Below are 20,661 nucleotides of genomic sequence, written 5' to 3' on the forward strand. Positions count from 1 at the left end.
ATCAGGGTGGGTACAAGACAGTGAAAAGTATCACTGCCACCCTCAGACCTGATGGATGAGAAACAATGATGCTGAGATACGGAAGTCAGAGATGGGGAAATGCATTTCCTCTTCCAGCTACACTTCTGTAGGTTGGGAAGTGATGCTGCAAAAGAAGAGTGCAAAGCCCTGGCAGAAAAAAGCAGGTTATTTATGAATTCCCAGGACCTGGGAGAACAAATATCTGCTTCATTCCCTTGAAGTAAATTTTTGTTTTAAGCTTAAATAGAGATGACATTATTTACTTATTTTACTGCTCTATCTCTTTTGGACTATCATCCATTGGTGTTACCAACCACAGACATACTCCCAAGGCAAATGCCTCCTGTAGAATACTTGACATAGTTGTCACATGACAATCAGTGCTGAGGAAGCTACTTGAACAGATATGGTTGATCCAACTTAACTTAAGCATCCAGTCTCCTAGACTTGGAATTCAAGGCTTTTTACATTTGAGCTTCTGACCTGGAAGAGCTAACACTTAAGGGCTCACCATGTGTTAGGAGAAGGTGTCTACACAATTCGAGAGGATCATCTCCATTTATAGAAAAGAACTCTGAGGCGTAGAGCACTTACATCACTTGTTAAAAACCAATGGCATGGGGAATACATGTAAATCCATGGCTGATTCATGTCAATGTATGACAAAACTCACTACAATATTGTAATGTAATTAGCCTCCAACTAATAAAAATAAATGAAAAAAAAAAAAAGAAAAATTATCCTAGAACTAAGGCCTGGGATATTTAAATATTCAGTGGTAGAAAGTGACTACTGAGATATGGAAAGAAACAGGAGCAATGCCATGTAAACCAAGTGGGAAAAAGTGTTTTGTTTTGTTTTTTGTGTTCAGTTGGGTTTATTCAACTGGGTTAGATCTTGCTGTAGCCAAATAAAACGAAGACTGAGATTAAAAAAAAAAAACAATGGCAAAGCTGGGAGCTCAGAACCCATATTATGGTACATGGCTTCTGCTTTCCGGGCCATCTCTCACTGTTCCCCTCACAGATGAACTGCAGGCTTCCATACTGAAAGGATCCTTGATGGAGTCAGGCCTTATCACACTCAGAAAATTTTCACATTCTGTTCCAGCCTCTTGAAATGCTTATCCCATTTCCACCTCCTAAGTGATGCTTCTCTCACTTGTCCTGGCAGAGGCGGTTGATCTATTCCCTGCACTCTTGTGACACTTCCCTTTCATCTGGGAAAAGCTGGGTGCAGCTTCCAATGAGATTTTCCTGATGACAGGTCTGCCTTGCCTACCAGCTACTAAGCTCCTCTAGAGAAAGGACTGGGTCATCTTCACCCTGGTAGCCCCAGTTGCCTGTATGGCATCTGAGGGCCAAGTATGGGCCTAACACATATTTGCTGACTGAATTAATTGCTACTTGCTTCTTAAACCACAAAATGTTCCTCACTCCACTAAGGTCTGTTTCCTCAAATGTCACCACTCTGGATTAAACTTTCCAGAACTCTCTGTACTGGCAGCAACTGCTGGCACTCTTCATTGTTTTATACAGACCTGATCTTTGTAACACGTAGCAGTACCTGATAAAGACACATGAATGTATACATGCATATATACATAAACCCACACATACACTATACACAAGTGTATGTGTGTGGGTATACTGGCACATGCATATGTACACACAAACATACACACAAACATTCAGCCAAACATACATATTTAAGAGCATGCAGATATAGGTAATTTGTACATGTGTATGCACAAACACAACATGTATACATACATGCAGACAGAAGTGTGTAACAAATGAAAACATATGGACTCACATAAGCACATGCATGAACATGTCCATCCACATGTATGTGTGTGCATGTGCATGTATGCATTCAGTGCATATAAAATATACACACATATGTGAGGTTATGAACACTTCAAGCAGGATAGAACATCCTCAGCAAATAGAAGTTCCTACAGAGTAGGAACTTGTTTCTATTCAATACCATATCTAACACTCCTATAATAACACATGGCACATAAAAGGAAGATATCACATATTTATTAAATAAAGGAATGAGACTTTGAATTTCTCTTGCCAACTGCTATCATTCATAATGTAAATCTGCTGAGATCCCACTGCTCACACATAAATATACAGACACTGTTTTAAGTGCTTTACAAATACTAGCTCATTTATTCTCCAAACAACTCTACGAGGTAGGTGTGATTTTTATTCCCATTTTACAGGAGGAAAAACTGACGGATGGAGTGTCAAGCGACTTCCCAAGGTCACATAGACAGCAAGCAGAATCAGGATTTGAACCCATTCAGTTCAGTCGCTCATCATGTCTGACTCTTTGCAACCCCATGGACTGCAGCATGCCAGGCCTCCCTGTCCATCAACAACTCCCGGAGTTTACTCAAGCTCATGTCCATTGAGTCAGTGATGCCATCCAACCAACTCATCCTCTGTTATCCCTTTCTTCCCCTGCTTTCAATCTTTCCTAGCATCAGGGTCTGTTCAAACGAGTCAGTTCTTCGCATCAGGTGGCCAAAGTATTGGAGTTTTGGCTTCAACATCAGTCCTTCCAATGAATAGTCAGGACTGATTTCCTTTAGGATGGACTGGTAGGATCTCCTTGCAGTCCAAGGGACTCTCAAGAGTCTTCTCCAACACCACACTTCAAAAGCATCAATTCTTCAGCACTCAGTTTTCTTTACAGTCCAGCTCTCACATCCATACATGACTACTGGAAAAACCATAGCTGTGACTAGACAGACCTTTGCTGGCAAGGTAATGTCTCTGTTTTTTAATATACTGTCTAGGTTGGTCATAACTTTTCTTTAAAGGAGTAAGTGTCTTTTAATTTCATGGCTGCAGTCACCATCTGCAGTGATTTTGGAGCCCCCCAAAATAAAACTGTCACTGTTTCCACTGTTTCCCCATTTATTTCCCATGAAGTGATGGGACGAGATGCCATGATCTTAGTTTTCTGAATGTTGAGTTTTAAGCCAACTTTTTCACTCTCCTCTTTCACTTTCATCAAGAGGCTCTTTATTTCTTCTTCACTTTCTCTCGTAAGGGTGGTGTCATCTGCATATCTGAGGTTATTGATATTTCTCCCGGCAATCTTGATTCCAGCTTGTGCTTCATCCAGCCCAGCGTTTCTCATGATGTAATCTGTATATAAGTTTAATAAGCAGGGTGACAATATACAGCCTTGACGTACTCCCATCACTCTGTTGTTCCATGTCCACTTCTAACTGTTGCTTCCTGACCTGGATACAGGTTTCTCAGGAGGCAGGGAAGGTTGTCTGGTATTCCCATCTCTTTTAAGAATTTTCCACAGTTTATTGTGATCCACACAGTCAAAGGCTTTGGCATAGTCAATAAGACAGAAATAGATGTTTTTCTGGAACTCTCTTGCTTTTTTGATACTCCAACGGATGCTGGCAATTTGATCTCTGGTTCCTCTGCCTTTTCTAAAACCAGCTTGAACATCTGGAAGTTCACGGTTCACGTATTGCTGAAGCCTGGCTTGGAGAATTTAGAGCATTACTTTACTAGCGTGTGAGATGAGTGCAATTGTGCAGTAGTTTGAGCATTTTTTGGCATTGCCTTTCTTTGGCATTGAAATGAAAACTGACATTTTCCAGTCCTGTGGCCACTGCTGAGTTTTCCAAATTTCCTCACATATTAAGTGCAACACTTTCACAGCATCATCTTTTAGGATTTGAAATAGTTCAACTGGAATTCCATCACTTCCACTAGCTTTGTTCGTAGTGATGCTTCCTAAGGCCTGCTTGACTTCGCATTCCAGGATGTCTGGCTCTAGGTGAGTAAACATACCATCGTGATTATCTGGGTCATGACGATCTTTTCTGTACAGTTCTTCTGTGTCTTCTTGCCACCTCTTCTTAATAGCTTCTGCTTCTGTTAGGTCCATACCATTTCTGATTCATTTGAATCAGTTATGTGTGCTTAATTGCTGCCTTGTGTTACCTCAAGAGTTTTCATTTTCATTGTCTTCAGAAATCAAATTCTTACATCAGAATCATAGCAGAGAACATGATAAAATTAGAGTTATCAAGGTGGGTGGGGCAGACGCTACTAAAAGATCCTACTAGAGACTAATGCAATTTTTCGATATTCGAAACAATTTTCTTCCTTAGTTTCTCTAGACATCTATACTGGTTGAAGGGTGCCAGGAGGTGATTCTCAAGATTCCCAGTGTAGGAAAAAATTTTTTCTTTCCTCTTCACCTTTTATTATGACTCATGAATGCTTAGTTAAAAGAAAATTGAAAACAAGGAAATTCAGCAGGCCCGTGGAGAGATGATAAGGAAGCAGCCAGCAGTTCAGATGTGAGGCTGCCGCCACTGAGCAATAACTGGAGATGTTCATTTTCCCACCAACAGCTGCGGATGTGCAAGCCCCAAAGTAAACATTAGCACTTGGGGATATTATATGGATGTGAAGCACCATGTGTTGAGTTTCTGTGCCATGAAAAACAGTGAACCTGTTGGGTAAGCCTACTCACACAGTCAGTGACGCAAGTGCAATCTTAGACCTCAGGCCCCCAAACAAACACTTTTCCAGCAGTCTTCTACCTTTTGAACTTGGAGTGGGAAGTCCTCCTAACAGGTGGTGGCAGAGTCAGAACCTGGGACCGGGTTACTATGTGTGTCTTTGTTTTTGTTTCCAAGCTCAGCAAAGGAAAACAACAGCTCATGTTTTCAGTCACATATTAATACATGAGAGAATAAGTAGAGCCTCCTGGTTAAAAATTCCCTCTGGATACCAGATAAGTTTCTGAAGCTGATGAGGGTCACAGATTTACTTGAAATCAGGGCCTCAGAGCCCAGGAACTCATACTGAGTTGACATTCTGCTCTATTTAGGAGGAAGCACTTTCTCCATTGTTTGAGGAAAAGTCTTCACCAAAGGGGAGAGAGAGAGATCAGTATCACAGTCTTGAATACAATCCTTCCTCACCCTGTATCCCTAAGCAAATTCCTTCACCTGCTGGAGTGTCTGTTTGCTCAACCATTCATGGAGGTAAAAATACCATGATGGTGGTTAGAACAGTAAGTACCTACACAAATAAGTTTAGTGTCAACATTCATTTCAATATTAATAAAAAAAATAATCAATGAAATTTTATCAACTTTAGTATTCTGATCTCTCCAGCATGCAGTCAAAAAATAGCCAGCCTGGTCAATAAGCCTGGTCTTAATTCCCAACAACTGGGAGAACCCCAGAAATTTGTGCTGTGCTTACATTTTATTAAGTCCCTTCTCTACTCTGTGCCTCAACTCTCTCATCCATAAAATGGATTTAGAAATACACCTACCTGGAAGAATGTTAAATATTATAGAAGCTCTATCTTCTGCTTTAGATATAGACATATGTTTGTGTAACTGCAGGCTAATGTAAGTAAAGGCATAGATATATCTAGGCAGACAAAAATATTCTTGCAGGGCAAGCAGGAGAAAGCTTATAGACTCTGGAGTTAGAAAGACTTGGACCTAGGGTCCAACTTTATCATTTATTGAAATGCCATGCTAAACAAGTTTTTAAACCTTGATATCCTTGTATATCAAATACAGAAAACAATGGTATGTCCCAGCATAGTTGTGAGTTGATGACACTGACTATTTAAGTGCCGAGCACAAAGCTGGGCACAGAATGAAACAAAAAAATAACTGCTTTGAACTTCCCAGAAGGACCTTGAATGCCAGGTGCTGTTATTATTACCAGCTTTTAAGGGAGACTGTGATGACAAAATGGAAGAGACTTGCTCATGTGTGGCTTAGAACAACTAGTTTACCTATTTGATGGCCACCTAGGATCCTAATTACAGTCTTTAAATAGGATATGATGTGTAGAATGAAGTAACAATGTATATGCATGTGCAGGGATATATCAGCACATATACACATACATGCAGTGCATACACAGTTGCATATACATATACTCATGTAAGCACCTGTGTTGACTATACCTGCTTCTCACCTCCTCTTATTTTCTACAACCGGTAAGCATCCCCAGATGCCCAAAACCATTCCCCCTTCCTAATTTGGAGATAGTGTGGACGAATGGGGGCAGGGCCCCTGACCAATAAATTAGGAGGCTCAGTTTCTAACTCCAACCCTGATGGAAATGTGAGGGGCAACCCTGATGGCTCACTGTTTTTCTGGGCTTTGGTTTTCTCATTTGCATACTGAAGACTTTGATATAGAAAGTCTTTGAGCAAACTTTCAGTTCTGAAGCCTATGATCATTCATTATCCAAACAGCAGCATGTGTATCAAATAAAGAGACCACCATTTCAGGGCAGGCTCATGGCTGTACACCCTGCGTTGTGCAGTGGAGAAGGGTAGGGCACGGGAGCTGGCTGCAGCCCCAGGGGCCCACATTCCTCCCGGACTTCTGGCCACAGGAAAGACTGGTCTCTCAGCTATGGCCCATCCCTCACAATCCAGAGAAGCACAGTGCTCCAGGAAAGCCCTGGGGCCTGGGGGCAGGAAACCCAAAGCTGTCTTGCCCACCCCCTTCTCCCCTCTCTGCCCCTCAACAAGTCTCACGCAGCTGCTCTGGTATCAGGCAGCAGTGGTTCTCAATAAACCAAACCTCATCCTAAAACAATATTCTTAAAAATCACACAAACAAACTCCTCCTCCCCCTTCTGATTCACATCCAGTAACTCCCAGAGTCACCCTCACTCTATCTGTTTGGGTACTGACACTACTTTTCTCCTTCTAGATTTGCCAGCAAGACTTTATCTGCTCTTCTAATCCCCTCCATTCCTCACAGAAAGTCTGCCTCTTTGGATCCACCTTTGCTTTCTTGCTGGATACACTCCTTCCTGCCCCCAGCTCTTGATCCGCTAGGCCTGGCTCCTTCGTAGCACCATTCTGGTTTGGTCAGATCTGTCTGCTTGAAAGCTGCACGTCCTTTCTGCTTCTCACCTGTGTACTCAGTGCCAACTTGTCCTGCAGGCTTTCTCCTCTGGGCACCAGGTGACACCTTCCATCCTATAATCAGTTTTCTGGACCCACCTCATATGTACCCAGGCTCAGGATCCTTGGTGGGCAGGCCGTAAGTATTTACATTTTTTTTAATGCTCCCATACCTGGATTTACCAATTCTTGTTTTGGATCTTTCAAAATCCTCTCACTTTTACTATCTTAATTAACTCACTGATACCTGGAGGACTGACTCTGTGGGTTCTATGCTGAATGATGGGTAGAAAAAACATGATATGGTGTAAAAAGTGAAAAAGGTGACAGTGTGGCAGAAACACAGGGAGGGAGTGATTCTTGGTTTCTAAGAATGAGGTTAAGTTTGGAGACATCTCCATTGTGGAAGTGACATTGAGCCTGATTTCTCATGTATGAGTAGGACTGTGGAAGGTGGGGGGAGGGAAGCACCCCAAACAGAGCAAACAACACAAGCAAAGGCCAGAGGGCAAGTGTATCTGATGTGTTGAAAGGAGGACAAGTGGTCTAGTGTTAGACTTTGGGTAAGACAGAAGGGGTGGGGATCATCTTATACTCCCTATTCAGAAGTCTTCAGTTTCTTATCTCACAACTAGTTTCACTGAAGAGTTAATTTCAGAAAGAACATTTTGACCAAGTACTGACATATCACTAAGACAGTTAATTGGGGCTGCTTCCTGGTTTCTATGAAAAAAAAAAAAAAAAAAGAAAACCACCTGAATTGATGAAGGGAAATAATATCACTGGAAGGGTTTCAGTTAAAAGTAGGACTCCTCATCCCCAGCACTATTGACACCTGAGGCTGGATAACTTTCCCTTGCGGGGCTGTCCTGAGTGCTGCAGGGCTTTTAGCAGCATTCTTGGCCTCTACCCACCACATGCCATACCAGTTCCTCTTTTCCAAATGACAATCAAAAAAATGTCTCCAGATATGGCCAAATGTCCCAAGGGAGTAGGGCTGAGGAGTTAAAATCACCCCTGGCTGAGAACCACTGAGATAAAAAGATCATGAGCTCTGAAGTCAGTCTCAGGTCCACATCTTGCCATGATACTAGCTATGTGATGGTGGAGATGTTACTCTTTCTACCTTCAGCTTCCTCGTGTATAGAATGGGAAATAACTTCTGCCTTGTAGGATCATCATGAGAACCAACAGATAAAAGTACGTGAAGTGTCAGCCACAGTACTTGGCACATGGGAGGCAAGTAAGAAACACTCACAGTAACAGTGGCACCAATGAGAGTAGTGGTTCTTGTTTTACTAATGATATTGTTGTTGTTGTTTTTAGGAATAAAACCTCACTGAAGTTTGAAAGTTTCAACAACTAAATAAGTTCCATTTTATCAAGAAGCAAGTGTGTCCGAAGTCACTTCAGCGACCTAAGGACTATAGCCTGCTTGGCTCCTCTGTCCATGGGATTCTTCAGACAGCAATACTGGAGTGGGTTGCCATTTCCTTCTCCGGGGGATGTTCCTGACCCAGGGATTGAACATGCATCTCTTATTATGTCTCCTGCATTGACAGGCAGGTTCTTTACCACTAGCCCCACCTGGGAAGCCCGAGAAGAAATTATAGGGCAGGAAATGTTGCAATTACATTACAGACATCACTTGCTCTAAGAATCCTTTTACAATTCTTCAAGTCTCAATTTTGGGCCCATTCCATATTTTCCCAAAGCCTTATATACTTGGGATGTATAATTGTGTTGTGTATTTAATGTTTATTTTCACTACTAGTAGTTGCAAGTACACAGAAGTTTAGTTCTCTCTCATATTTACCTTAGACCCCCATCAACTAGTAGAGTGAGTCATCAATAAATAGTTATCGAAATAATTTCTTTTTTTGATATTTGTTACTTTCTCATGTGCTATTCTTTAACTTTTTGTTTTATATTGGAGTATAATTGAGGTCAAATGCAAGCCTAGGCAGGATCATACTGTAACAAATATGCATTCCCTAAGGCACAGTGATTAGAAGTGTGGAATCAGATAGCGTGGGTTTAAATCATGCATTTACCACTTGATAACCATGTGACTTTAGGTAAGTTAGGTAGTCTTTGTGAGCCTCGTTGTTTTATTTAATAAAGGAAACAAAATAATAGTGTGTATAAGGATGCTCTGAGAATCAGTATGGCTTCTAGAGTACCGACAATGGTGAGATGTAAAGTTGGCAAGTTTTATTGCTCACTGGAATAAACCATGTTTTTTCTCTAAGAAGGCACTGAACCAGAAGTGCTTTTTGCAAGACGGGCTAAACCAATTCTTCTGCAAAAAGAAAAGAAGGAAGGAAGTGGAGAGCAGAGGGAAAGGGATGGGAGGTGAGGGAGAAATGAAAAATTCTCATTTTCGTTTGATTCTGCAACTTGAGTGATTTAAGCCAATTCAACATCTGGGCTAGATGAGCAATTTAAACCAAATCAACATCTGGCAAAGAAACCAGTATCTGGAATCAGAGTGATGCCAAACCAAGGCACTATGTTTGCTCCCTGCCAACACCTACTAAAGTGACGGAGCACAAAGGACAGGAGTCTTCAGACTTCCCAGACTGGATCAGGGAGTGCTCAACACAACCCTTTTGCCTTGTGCAGACTTGAGCCAGGTACACCTACTGTGCAGGGACAGTTTCCTCTGTAATGGGAGGTTACCCCGTTTCTCAGCTGAGCATCCATCCCTCATGGAGGGGATGCCATCCACTCCCTCATTCACCAAATATGCACGGTGCTAACCGTGCTCCACATGCAAAGCACTGTGCTGGTTGCTGGAATATAAGAATGAAATGGCAGAGGGCTTACTCTCAAAGAGTCCACAAACTCAGAAATGAGACAAATGAGACATCACACACAAACCTGGGTGATGTGTACAGTAATGGAGGCAAGTCTCAGACATCATGGGAGGGAGAGAAAGGACACTGTAAGTCAGCTTAGCGGAGTCAGAGAAGGCCCCCTGAGGAGATGGCCTGCCTTCAAGATGTGAAGGACAATCAGAAGTTGGACTGGTAGAGAAGAAAAACTGGGGGGAAAGGGCCAGAGACAGGAATCAGGTTGTTATTGCCTTTTAGGACAGCTGCGCTGCCAGAGCCAAGCACAGACCTGGAACCAAGTTAATACTATTTTTGTAAGCGAGAAAAATATCAGCAGCAGGAGCCTTGGCCAGAACCACCCCCATAAAGAGCAAACAAAACTACTCCTATCTTCTGGCTGTCTGCTGGAGTACTTACTAACTGGCACCTTACGTATGAAATGTCCTTTTATCTTTGATTTTTATTCCCACCAAGTCCTTCCTCCTCTTTTTCCAGAACTGGAAAAAGCAGGAGTTGAGTGGCACTTGCTTCTTTGATCTTTATCCTCCTGTTCCCAGGCTTCCCCAGAGACTGAGAGTCCAGGAGCCTTTCTCCAAAGCAGAATGCTGACTCCTTCTGCCAGTCAGAATGTAGAATCTGAGGCAGGTCACACCAGGTCAGCACTTGAAGGAGCCGTAATTGTTCGGGGCTTGTGTGAGGCCTGGATGACATCCAAAGCCAGATTCTTAACCTGACTCTTGGCAATCTCTCAGCATGGAGTTCATCTAATCAGATCTTGAGGTTGTTTCTGACCTCAACCTAAACAGAATCTTAAAGTCGGGAACCCTGCATTCCATGAAAGAGTTTTGGGGAAGGAAATATAGGGTAGAGATTCAAGGAAGGCAGATGACATCCAGAGGCATGGGTGGGGTTCTTCTCCAACTGCCTATGCAAAGGGAAGATACTTCTCTTGGATAATAACTAAGAGAACTTCCCTAAATAAGGCTCCTACGTTGTGTCAGGCACTGTGACTCCAGAGTGAGAAAAATCAAAGGAAGATACCTCATTCTTGCATGCCTGCTATGTGCCAGATGCTAAGCCATCTGCTCTACTTGTGTTCATCCTAACATATCAATGAGAAGAGCACTGCTACCTCCTACTGCAGGAGGGAAAATTCAGAAGTATGAAGAGGTATGATATTTGACTCAAGGTACACAGGTAGAGAGAATATAAACATTTAAATCCAGATCTTCAAACCCCATGTTCAGAGCCCTGATTATAGCATCACAATACATCTCAGGGGTTGGTTGTCTCACACCAGGACCGTTAAGTCACAAACATGCAGGCCAGGGGAGAACAACTAGAAGGTTTGGGACATTGGCTGCTCGATTCACTGCTGCTAATATCCAGTGCCTGGACCAGCTGTTGTTCAGTCACTACGTTGTGTCCAACTCTTTGTGACCCCATGGACTGTAGCCCAACAGGCTCCTCTATCCACGAACTCTTCAGGCAAGAATACAGGAGTGCATCACCATTTCCTTCTCCAGTAAGCACCAGGTTTGCAAGCTTTCAATATATATCCTTAGTATCTACATGCTTGGATGGGTGAATGACTTTTTAAGATGTTTGAGCATCTTTTCTCCTCCCATCCTGAAAGGAGCATAGGCAGGCTGGGAAACAAGAGGGAATATTTGCTTCCAGGCCTCCTTTCTTTCCGAGACATTCTAACTCTAAACTGGCTATGAGGTAAAGAGGAGAGATGCAGGTAGAAGAAGGATAAAACTTGGTCAAAACTGCTAAACAGGTCACCTTCCTAGGCACTCCTTAGCCACTTCTGGCCCCTAAGCTTAACCCTTTAAGAATCCAAGGTCCTGTCCTCTCTTTCTGCTTAAAAAACTTACTTTTGGAAAACAAAGGGGAAAACATTAATGTAAGTGCATTTGTATTTTAAAAGCAACAAAAACATCTGGGCCAAAGCTTCTAAATAAACAGCTGAGGAAAGAAGAGAAACTAAAGGCAAAGTTTAGACACGTTTGAATGCAGAGTTACAAAGAACAGCAAGCAGAGATAAGAAAGCCTTCCTCAGTGATCAATGCAAAGAAATAGAGGAAAACAACAGAATGGGAAAGACTAGAGGTCTCTTCAAGGAAATTAGAGATGTCAAGGGAAAATTTCATGCAAAGATGGGCTCAATATAGGACAGAAATGGTATGGACCTAACAGAAGCAGAAGATATTAAGAAGAAGTGGCAAGAATACACAGAAGAATATACAAAAAAGATCTTCATGACCCAGAGAACCACAATGGTATGATCACTCACCTAGAGCCAGACATCCTGGAATGTGAAGTCAAGTGGGCCTTAGGAAGCATCACTATGAAAAAAGCTAGTGGAGGTGACAGAATTCCAGTTGAGCTATTTCAAATCCTAAAAGATGATGCTGTGAAAGTGCTACACTCAATATGCCAGCAGATTTGGAAAACTCACTTTCCTGGTGGCTCAGATGGTAAAGCGTCTGCCTACAATGTGGGAGACCTGGGTTCGATCCCTGGGTTGGGAATATCCCCTGGAGAAGGAAATGGCAACCCATTCCAGTATTCTTACCTGGAAAATCCCATGGACAGAGGAGCTTGGTAGGCTATAGTTCATGGGGTTGCAAAGAGTCGGACACAACTGTGTGACTTCACTTCACTTCCTCAGCAGTGGCCACAGGACTGGAAAAGGTCAGTTTTCATTCCAATCCCAAAGGAAGGCAATGCCAAAGAATGGTCCAATTACCACACAATTGCACTCATCTCACAAGCTAGCAAAGTAATGCTCAAAAGTTTCCAAGCCAGGCTTCAACAGTACATGAACCATGAACTTCCAGATGTTCAAGCTGCTTTTAGAAAAGCCAGAGGAACCAGAGATCAAATTGCCAACATCTGTTGGATCACTGAAAAACAAAGAGAGTTCCAGAAAAATATATACTTCTGCTTTATTGACTATGCCAAAGCCTTGACTGTGGATCACAACAAACTGTGGAAAAATTTGAAAGAGATGGGAATACCAAACCACCTTATCTGCCTCCTGAGAAATCTGTACATAGGTAAAAAGCAACAGTCAAAACTGGACATAGAACAACAGACTGGTTCCAAATAGGGAAAGGAGTATGTCAAGGCTGTATATTGTCACCCTGATTATTTAACTTATATGCAGAGGACATCATGAGAAACTCTGGGCTGGATGAAGCACAAGCTGGAATCAAGACTGCAGGGAGAAATATCAATAACCTCAGATATGCAGATGACACCACCCATATGGCAGAAAGCGAAGAAGAACTAAAGAGCCTCTTGATGAAAGTGAAAGAAGAGAGTGAAAAAGTTGGTGTAAAACTCAACATTCAGAAAACTAAGATCATGGCATCTGGTCCCATCACTTCATGGCAAATAGATGGGGAAACAACGGAAACAGTGAGAGACTTTATTTTCTTGGGCTCCAAAATCACTGCAGATGGTGACTGCAGCCATGAAATTAAAAGATGCTTGCTCCCTGGATGAAAAGCTATGACTAACCTAGACAGCACATTAAAAAGCAGAGACATTACTTTGCCAACAAAGGTCTGTCTAGTCAAAGCTATGGTTTTTCCAGTAGTATGGATGTGAGATGTGAGAGCTGGACTATAAAGAAAGCTGAGTGCTGAAGAATTGATGCTTTTGAACTGTGGTGATGGAGAAGACTCTTGAGAGTCCCTTGGACTGCAAGGAGATCCAACCAGTCCATCCTAAAGGAAATCAGTCCTAAATATTCATTGGAAGAACTGATGCTGACACTGAAACTCCAATACTCTGGCCACCTGATGTGAACAGCTGACTCATTTGAAAAGACCCTGATGCTGGGAAGGACTGAAGGCAGGAGGGCAAGGGGACAACAGAGGATGAGATGGCTGGATGGCACCACTGACTTGATGGAGAGGAGTTTGCGTAAGCTCCGGGAGTTGGTGATGGACAGGGTGGCCTGGTATGCTGCAGTCCATAGGTCGCAAAGGGTCAGACACAACTGAGCAACCGAACAGAAAGCTTCTAAGGGTAAAATTTCTGCCACTGACCATCTCTGGTTTGGGAAAATGTGAGGGTGCTCATTTCACAGCCCAGAATCCTCTCCGTGTAGGTCAACTTAACAGTCTTCGAGTGTCTTCAAGTACTAGGTGGTACACAGGACACAGCCTCCTCTCCTAGAGGGTACAGTGCGCCCTGGGCAGAAGTGAGAAGGCAGGTCTGGGAAACTGACAAGGGAACCAGAGTTCTGAATGTTCCCAGGTGTAGCCCTCTTTCTTTCAGCATGTGGTGGTCCAGGTCAAGTGTTGTCTCCTGGGTGCGGGAGGATGACTGAGACTGTTGCTTCAGGATAACTGAAAATGTTTGATGGAGGAGGTTTCCCTTGCCTCAGGCAGGCCATGAGAGGTCAGGATTACCAGGATATAGGAACACTCCATGTCTGTCTAGACCACAAGTTCTCTTTGTGCCTGTTCTTAGAAACCAAACCCAGCCAATCAAAAGCACACACTGCCCACATTAAGAAGGGAAGGAAACACCCTCACCTATAATTAATATTTTCCAATGCACATGCATTATTGGCTTGTTACAATTTCTCAGGCACTGTGTTAAATTCTGAACACATAAAGATAAATAAAACAGGCATGTTTGTAGATACCTCTTCTGCTCTGAAACTCCAGAGACCATGTGGAAGACTAGACACTGCTTAATAATCTGCTGTGTAAGGAAACATTAACTTTCACTCTACAGCTTAGGACCATGTTGTCTTATTCTTGACTTAACAGGACTATATTCATTTAATAAATCTGTCAAGCGCCTGTAAGAACCAGAAATAGGGCTGAGCATAGGTTAAACAGGATGAATAATACAATGCCCATGCCTTCAAGGAGTTTACAGTCTAGTGGGAAAGAGTAGCAGATAAAACAGCAATTACAATACAATGACGTCTTCCATAGGGGTAGGTAAAAGTGATGGAAGAAAGACAGCTTAGAGAATTTAGATATAAATGGAAGAGTCACCCATGGAAGGCTACACAGAGGATAAAGCATCTAAGATGGTCTTCAACTTAGAGTAGAAGATAATTAGTGGCAAAGTGGAGGATGAGTCATCCCCAGGCAGAGAAACACATGTGCAAAGACATGGAAATAGAAATGCAAAGACAGAGGTCTGTGAGTGCAGTTTGATGTAAGCATTTGATAGATAACTTTTGACTGTAGTATGAAGTATTGACTAAAATATTTTTCAAAGTTTTTTGATGGTAATCCACAGTAAGAAGTTCACTTTCATTATGGAGCAGTGTACACATGCAGATACATAAAATTGCAGTGGAAACGTATGTTCTACAAAAAAGTGCTCCTCTGGTCAGTCTATACTGTTCTGAAAATCTAATGGTCATGATTTCCTAAATTGATCTCAAGAAGTTTGAAGCATAATTTAAAAAGAAACACTGTTAGAAAGAAAGGCTAGGGGAAAAAACAAATTTGTCTACAGTTGAAGTAAGAAATATTGAGAATATGAAAAATCCACTGCCCCACCAACAAAAAAAACTGCAGTGAGAACAAAAAAGTGGAAAGAGTCATCACACTTTAGGGTAAACTCTGCCTCACTGTCTGCCTTCCATTGAAGGATGAAACCTTGTGTCTTTTTAAAAAAATGCACTGTTTCCTAGCACCATGCTTGGGACATACCAAATGTTTGATGGTTCTTTGATGAATGAATAAATGAATACAAGAATGCCAGGTTGTAGATTTATTTAAAAGATGAAATCAGGAATATACCCAAGTAACTGGACATAGGATATAAGCCAAATACATTATGAAAATAAAATTAGACTTGCAAGGACTTTGGAGCATGGGTAGAAAAAAGTAGTACAGGTAAGTACACCTTTGTCATAGATGCTAGTTGGAAGTTAACATATCTCTATCAAGTTTTCAGTAAACCAAACAGCCATCCGGGTATTTATTTATATTATTTTTCTATTAGTTTGTATGGGTAAACTGATAAAACTACAAATGAATTCTACAGTTGATGAAAAGTTCTGTAACTCTACACAAATACTTAACTGTAAAAAGGCTTTTTCTCTAACTTGTCACTAGCTCTCAATCTTGGCTTTAAAAATAGAAAAGCAAGAGACACGTGCACTCCAATGTTCATCGCAGCATTGTTTATAACAGCCAGGACATGGAAGCAACCCAGATGCCCATCAGCAGACGAATGGGTGAGGAAGCTGTGGTACATATACACCATGGAATATTACTCAGCCATTAAAAAGAATTCATTTGAATCAGTTCTAATGAGATGGATGAAACTGGAGCCCATTATACAGAGCGAAGTAAGCCAGAAAGATAAAGACCATTACAGTATACTAACACATATATATGGAATTTAGAAAGATGGTAATGATAACCCTATATGCAAAACAGAAAAAGGGACTCAGATGTATAGAACAGACTTGTGGACTCTGTGGGAGAAGGCAAGGGTGGGATGTTTCAAGAGAACAGCATTGAAACATGTGTATTATCTAGGGTGAAACAGATCACCAGCCCAGGTTGGATGCATGAGACAAGTGCTCGGGTCTGGTGCACTGGGAAGACCCAGAGGGATCGGGTGGAGAGGGAGGTGGGAGGGGGGACCGGGAGGGGGAATACATGTAAATCCATGGCTAATTCATTTCAATGTATGACAAAAACCACTGCAATGATGTAAAGTAATTAGCCTCCAACTAATAAAAATAAATGGAAAAAAAAATAAATAAAAAATAAAAATAGAAAAGCAGTGTCTTCGGTCCTAGAGAGTGACTGGACATAGTGCTGGTGGGGACATGGAGAAAGAGATTACCTAGTCCTCCTGCATGAGCATCAATTAGTGAGGCTGCCACTGCAATTCCAGGAGGAAGGCCAAGGTCCTTTGCTGCCTCTGGTGTGAGCCCACTTCCAAGAGAAGCTCCAGGAGGCAGCACTTGGTTTCCTGGGTAGACAGGAGAAAAAATAAACACCTGTCATTTTGAGAAACACAAAAGCAAATAGAGAGTTTTCTTAAGAGAACCTCTTGGCCCCCTCCCCTCTCCTGTGCCTTTTCTCAACTTCATGAAGATAGAAACCATGCAGCCACAAAGAGTCCTTGTGCTCATTTGGCGACTTAGGTGTATGAGCTTGCTTCCCATAGGTCATGCTCTAGGGTGCTTTACAAAGCCAAGAGCTCTAAGGCATCTTTCAAATCAGAGAAAGATTCCATTCATGGGAAATTTCAAAAGATACAAATACAGTGGCCTCTTGGAGACAAGGTTGAAATGGTCAAACTGTTCCAAACGTGCTTCCTAACATAGCAGCCCTACCAGCATATGTTACACACGCATACACACATACTCCCACATCCATACATACTCCCTGATTAACGTATATTCCCAAGAAGTTAAGAAAATTTACTTATGTAGTTGCTTCCTGTCAGAAGATAAATAAGGGAATTATTTTGTTCCAATAAAGAATTTCTTAGAAGTTCATCTCAGTTGGGAATGAGAGCCCAGCTTAAACCTTGCAGACTTCACAAGGCTGCTACTTGCACAATCACAGAATACAATTTGAATGGTGTTCTTTGGAGTTGTGCAATGCATTGACCCTGATATTTCAAGTGACCTTGAATTCCTGCAGTCAGCCAGGCCTTCAGTTAAGAATTTATTGATTGTCTTGCTTTGTGTGGGCGCCACAGTACTGTAAAAGGCAGTCCTTGCCCCCAACCTAGTTAGGGAGAAGAGATCAGGACACAGACAACCATGCAAGTCAGAAAAGAATGAAGTGATCCATCTGCTCCCAGGTGTTTAGCAGAGGCTGGGTGGCCCCCGCCTCCCAGAACCCGTGTTCAGCCAAAGAATTTATAGTAACTGTTTCTGTAAAATAAGGAGGGTACAGAGCAGAACCTCTATATATGCTAAGATCTTTCTGAACCTTAAGGCTCTAAGATTCTGAATGGGTGCCATTTGCTCAGTGCTAAGATTGCCACCACTTGTTAACTGTTTCATGGAGTTCCAGGCATGAACAGACGCACCTCAGGACTCCTGGGGATAGAGGTGAGAGTGGGAATTAGAAGGAGGCAGAGGGTGAATGTCTCACCAATGTCCTGTAACCAAAAACAAAGCACCTCTACAATACCATTTTGTATCCATTTTTCAAACCTTCTCCAATTTGGAAAAAGTTTAGCTAAGAAAAGAAAACAGGAGAAGACTGAACCCACTGCATGGATTCCACAGCTTCACTGTCCGGTATGGGAGTCACTAGGCGTATGTGGGTGGAACATTTGAAATGTGGCTGGAGTAACTAAGGTGCTAAATTAATTTCATCTGAATTAATTTCCATTTCAATTTCAAAACTGATACTCAATTCAATTACTGAAAAACTTTTAAGTACGTTTGGAACAACTACCACAAATCGATTTTTCAACATTAATTCAAGAAATCTAAATTAAGTATTCACAGTGAAAATTTAGAGTCTGAATTGAGAGGAAGGAACTAAGTAGAAAATACACATCAGATGTCAAAGATTTTGTATGAGGACATGAATGTAAAATATCTCATTAATAATTTTTGGATCAATTATATATTAAAATGATGTTTTGGATATGGTAGGTAAAATAAAACATTAAAATTAATCTCACCTATGTCTTTTTACTTTAAAGTGCTACTGGAAAACGTTAAATTTCAGGGCTTCCTAGAGGCTCAGTGGTAAAGAATCTACCTGCCAATGCAGGGGACATGGGTTCCATCCCTGATCGGGAGGATCCCATATGCCTCGGAGCAGCTAGGTCCATGTGCCACAACAATTGAGCCTGCACTCTAGGGCCTGCATGCTGCAGCTGCTAAGCTCATGTGTCACAACTACTAAGGCCCTCAGCCTGTGCTCTTCAACAGAAGTCACTGCAATGAGAAGCCCATGCACCACAGCTAGAGAGTAGCCCCAACTCGCCACAACTAAGGAAAGCCCACACAACAACGAAGACACAGCACAGCCAAAAGTAAAAAAAAAAATAATAATAATAATAAATAAATATTTATTTTTTAAAAATTACACGTAAATTTTTGATTTCATATGTGGCTCATATTATATTTCTATCAGACAGCACTGGACCAGAGGATAAGGTCCAGATACTCAAATGATGGGTTGGGGGGCCCAGAGAATCTCTACTCTGCTTTGAATGCACAGCCAGCAGAAACTTGGAGGAAAGCAACCCCCTTGACTGTGGACAGTCTGGCTCTGGACACTGTCTCCATCATGTCACTGTGTCTAGTATCCAGCACATACCAAACAACATTCCCATTCACTGAGCACTTCTATGCTGGGGACCATCCTAAGGATACATCACACATTGTCTCACTTCATTGTCACAGAAACCGTATGTTCCTGTGGGAACATTCCCTATGTGGGTACTATTCTAATTTGTCCCCATTGCACAGACAAATGGGGAAAATCAGCTTTATGAATGGAAAGTAAATTTTCCACAATCACACGACTTACAGTGTTGGAACACGGGCATGTATTCCAATCTGATGGATACCAACCCTGTGCTCCTGTTCTTTACATTTCAGTGTAGCTTCTAAGTGAAGGAAGGAATCAAGAGAAGTATTTGTAGAACAAACATTACATGTGTTTAAAAAGTGGCCCATGTAGAAATCATGTGCTCTATATTCAGATTTCTTTTTAAAGGGTGAATTTTCCTAGGAAGGTCAAAATGGGAACTTCTATTCATCCCCAACCCCCACAAATACAAAGCCTGTAATTTTCAATGAAAAAAAAAAAAGGTTCAGAAAAGAAAAAGGGTTAGCTCGGTGGGGTACACTTCCAAGCCTTTTGGAAGTAATTTAGGAAGGAACGTCGGCTGATGAGATGCAGAGGGAGCCCCGGGCTTGCAGTCAGAAGGCCTGGATTCAAATGACATGCTGGAGGAGTACAAGTCTACTTAGACTTCCCAGTAGAGGCAGCATTTTGAGCAAAGGCCTAGAAAGACAGGAGACTGAGTAACAGGCCTGAGACCAACAGGGCTGGGTAAGCTGGCATAGAAGCTGGGGTGGGGCCTAGCAGTGGGTGCAAGAGGCTGATAAGGTTGGAGAGGTACATATGGAAATCCAGATGAAGGTGTCTCAATATATCACAAAGATCACTGTAAGTTTCTGAAAGAGCATTAAGCCTGGGAGTGAGGTGAATGAATGTTCGCTTTTGCATGTGTGTGTGTGAAGCATGAGTGTTTTACAAGATTGTGTCAGTTTCAGGTATATAGCAAAGTGATTTGATTACATACATATATATATGTTTTTTTCCCACTCTTTTTCATTATAGTTTATTATAAGATATTGCAAAACCTGTATGCAGGTCAAAAACACAACAGTTAGAACCAGACATGGAACAACGGACTGGTTCAAAATTGGGAAAGGAGTATGTCAAGGCTGTATATTATCACCCTGCTTATTTATCTTATCTGCAGAGTACATCATGTGAAATGATGGGCTGGATGAAGCAAAAGCTGGAATCAACACTGAAGGGAGAAATATCAACAACCTCAGATATGCAGATGACACCACCCTTATGGCAGAAAGTGAAGAAGAACTAAAGAGCCTCTTGATGAAAGTGAAAGAGGAGAGTGAAAAAGCTGGCTTAAAACTCAACATTCAGAAAACTAAGATCATGGCATCCGGTCCCATCACTTTATGGGAAATAGATGGGGAAACAATGAAAACAGTGAGAGACTTTATTTTGGGGGGCTCCAAAATCACTGCAGATGGTGACTGCAGCCACAAAATGAAAAGATGCTTGCTCCTTGGAAGAAAAGCTATGACAACCCTAGACAGTGTATTAAAAAGC

At 41.9% G+C, this 20,661-nt stretch overlaps 1 protein-coding gene across 16 annotated transcripts in view; it reads right to left on the reverse strand.

The window, feature by feature from the left end:
• The window catches only part of FGGY (FGGY carbohydrate kinase domain containing), a 484,689-nt gene that overhangs the window by 228,739 nt on the left and 235,289 nt on the right, over positions 1-20,661 (reverse strand). For 15 of the 16 annotated variants that reach the window (XM_020882047.2, XM_070468099.1, XM_070468088.1 and 12 more), the window contains one exon: positions 16,655-16,783. The exons of the other annotated variant lie outside the window; for it this stretch is intronic. In XM_020882047.2, coding sequence (XP_020737706.2) covers positions 16,655-16,783 — 129 coding nt within the window. The remainder of the gene's footprint in view (positions 1-16,654; positions 16,784-20,661) is intronic. 16 annotated transcript variants of the gene reach the window in all.

This window comes from Odocoileus virginianus, chromosome 5, assembly GCF_023699985.2.
Source record: "Odocoileus virginianus isolate 20LAN1187 ecotype Illinois chromosome 5, Ovbor_1.2, whole genome shotgun sequence".
Taxonomy (NCBI): domain Eukaryota; kingdom Metazoa; phylum Chordata; class Mammalia; order Artiodactyla; family Cervidae; genus Odocoileus; species Odocoileus virginianus.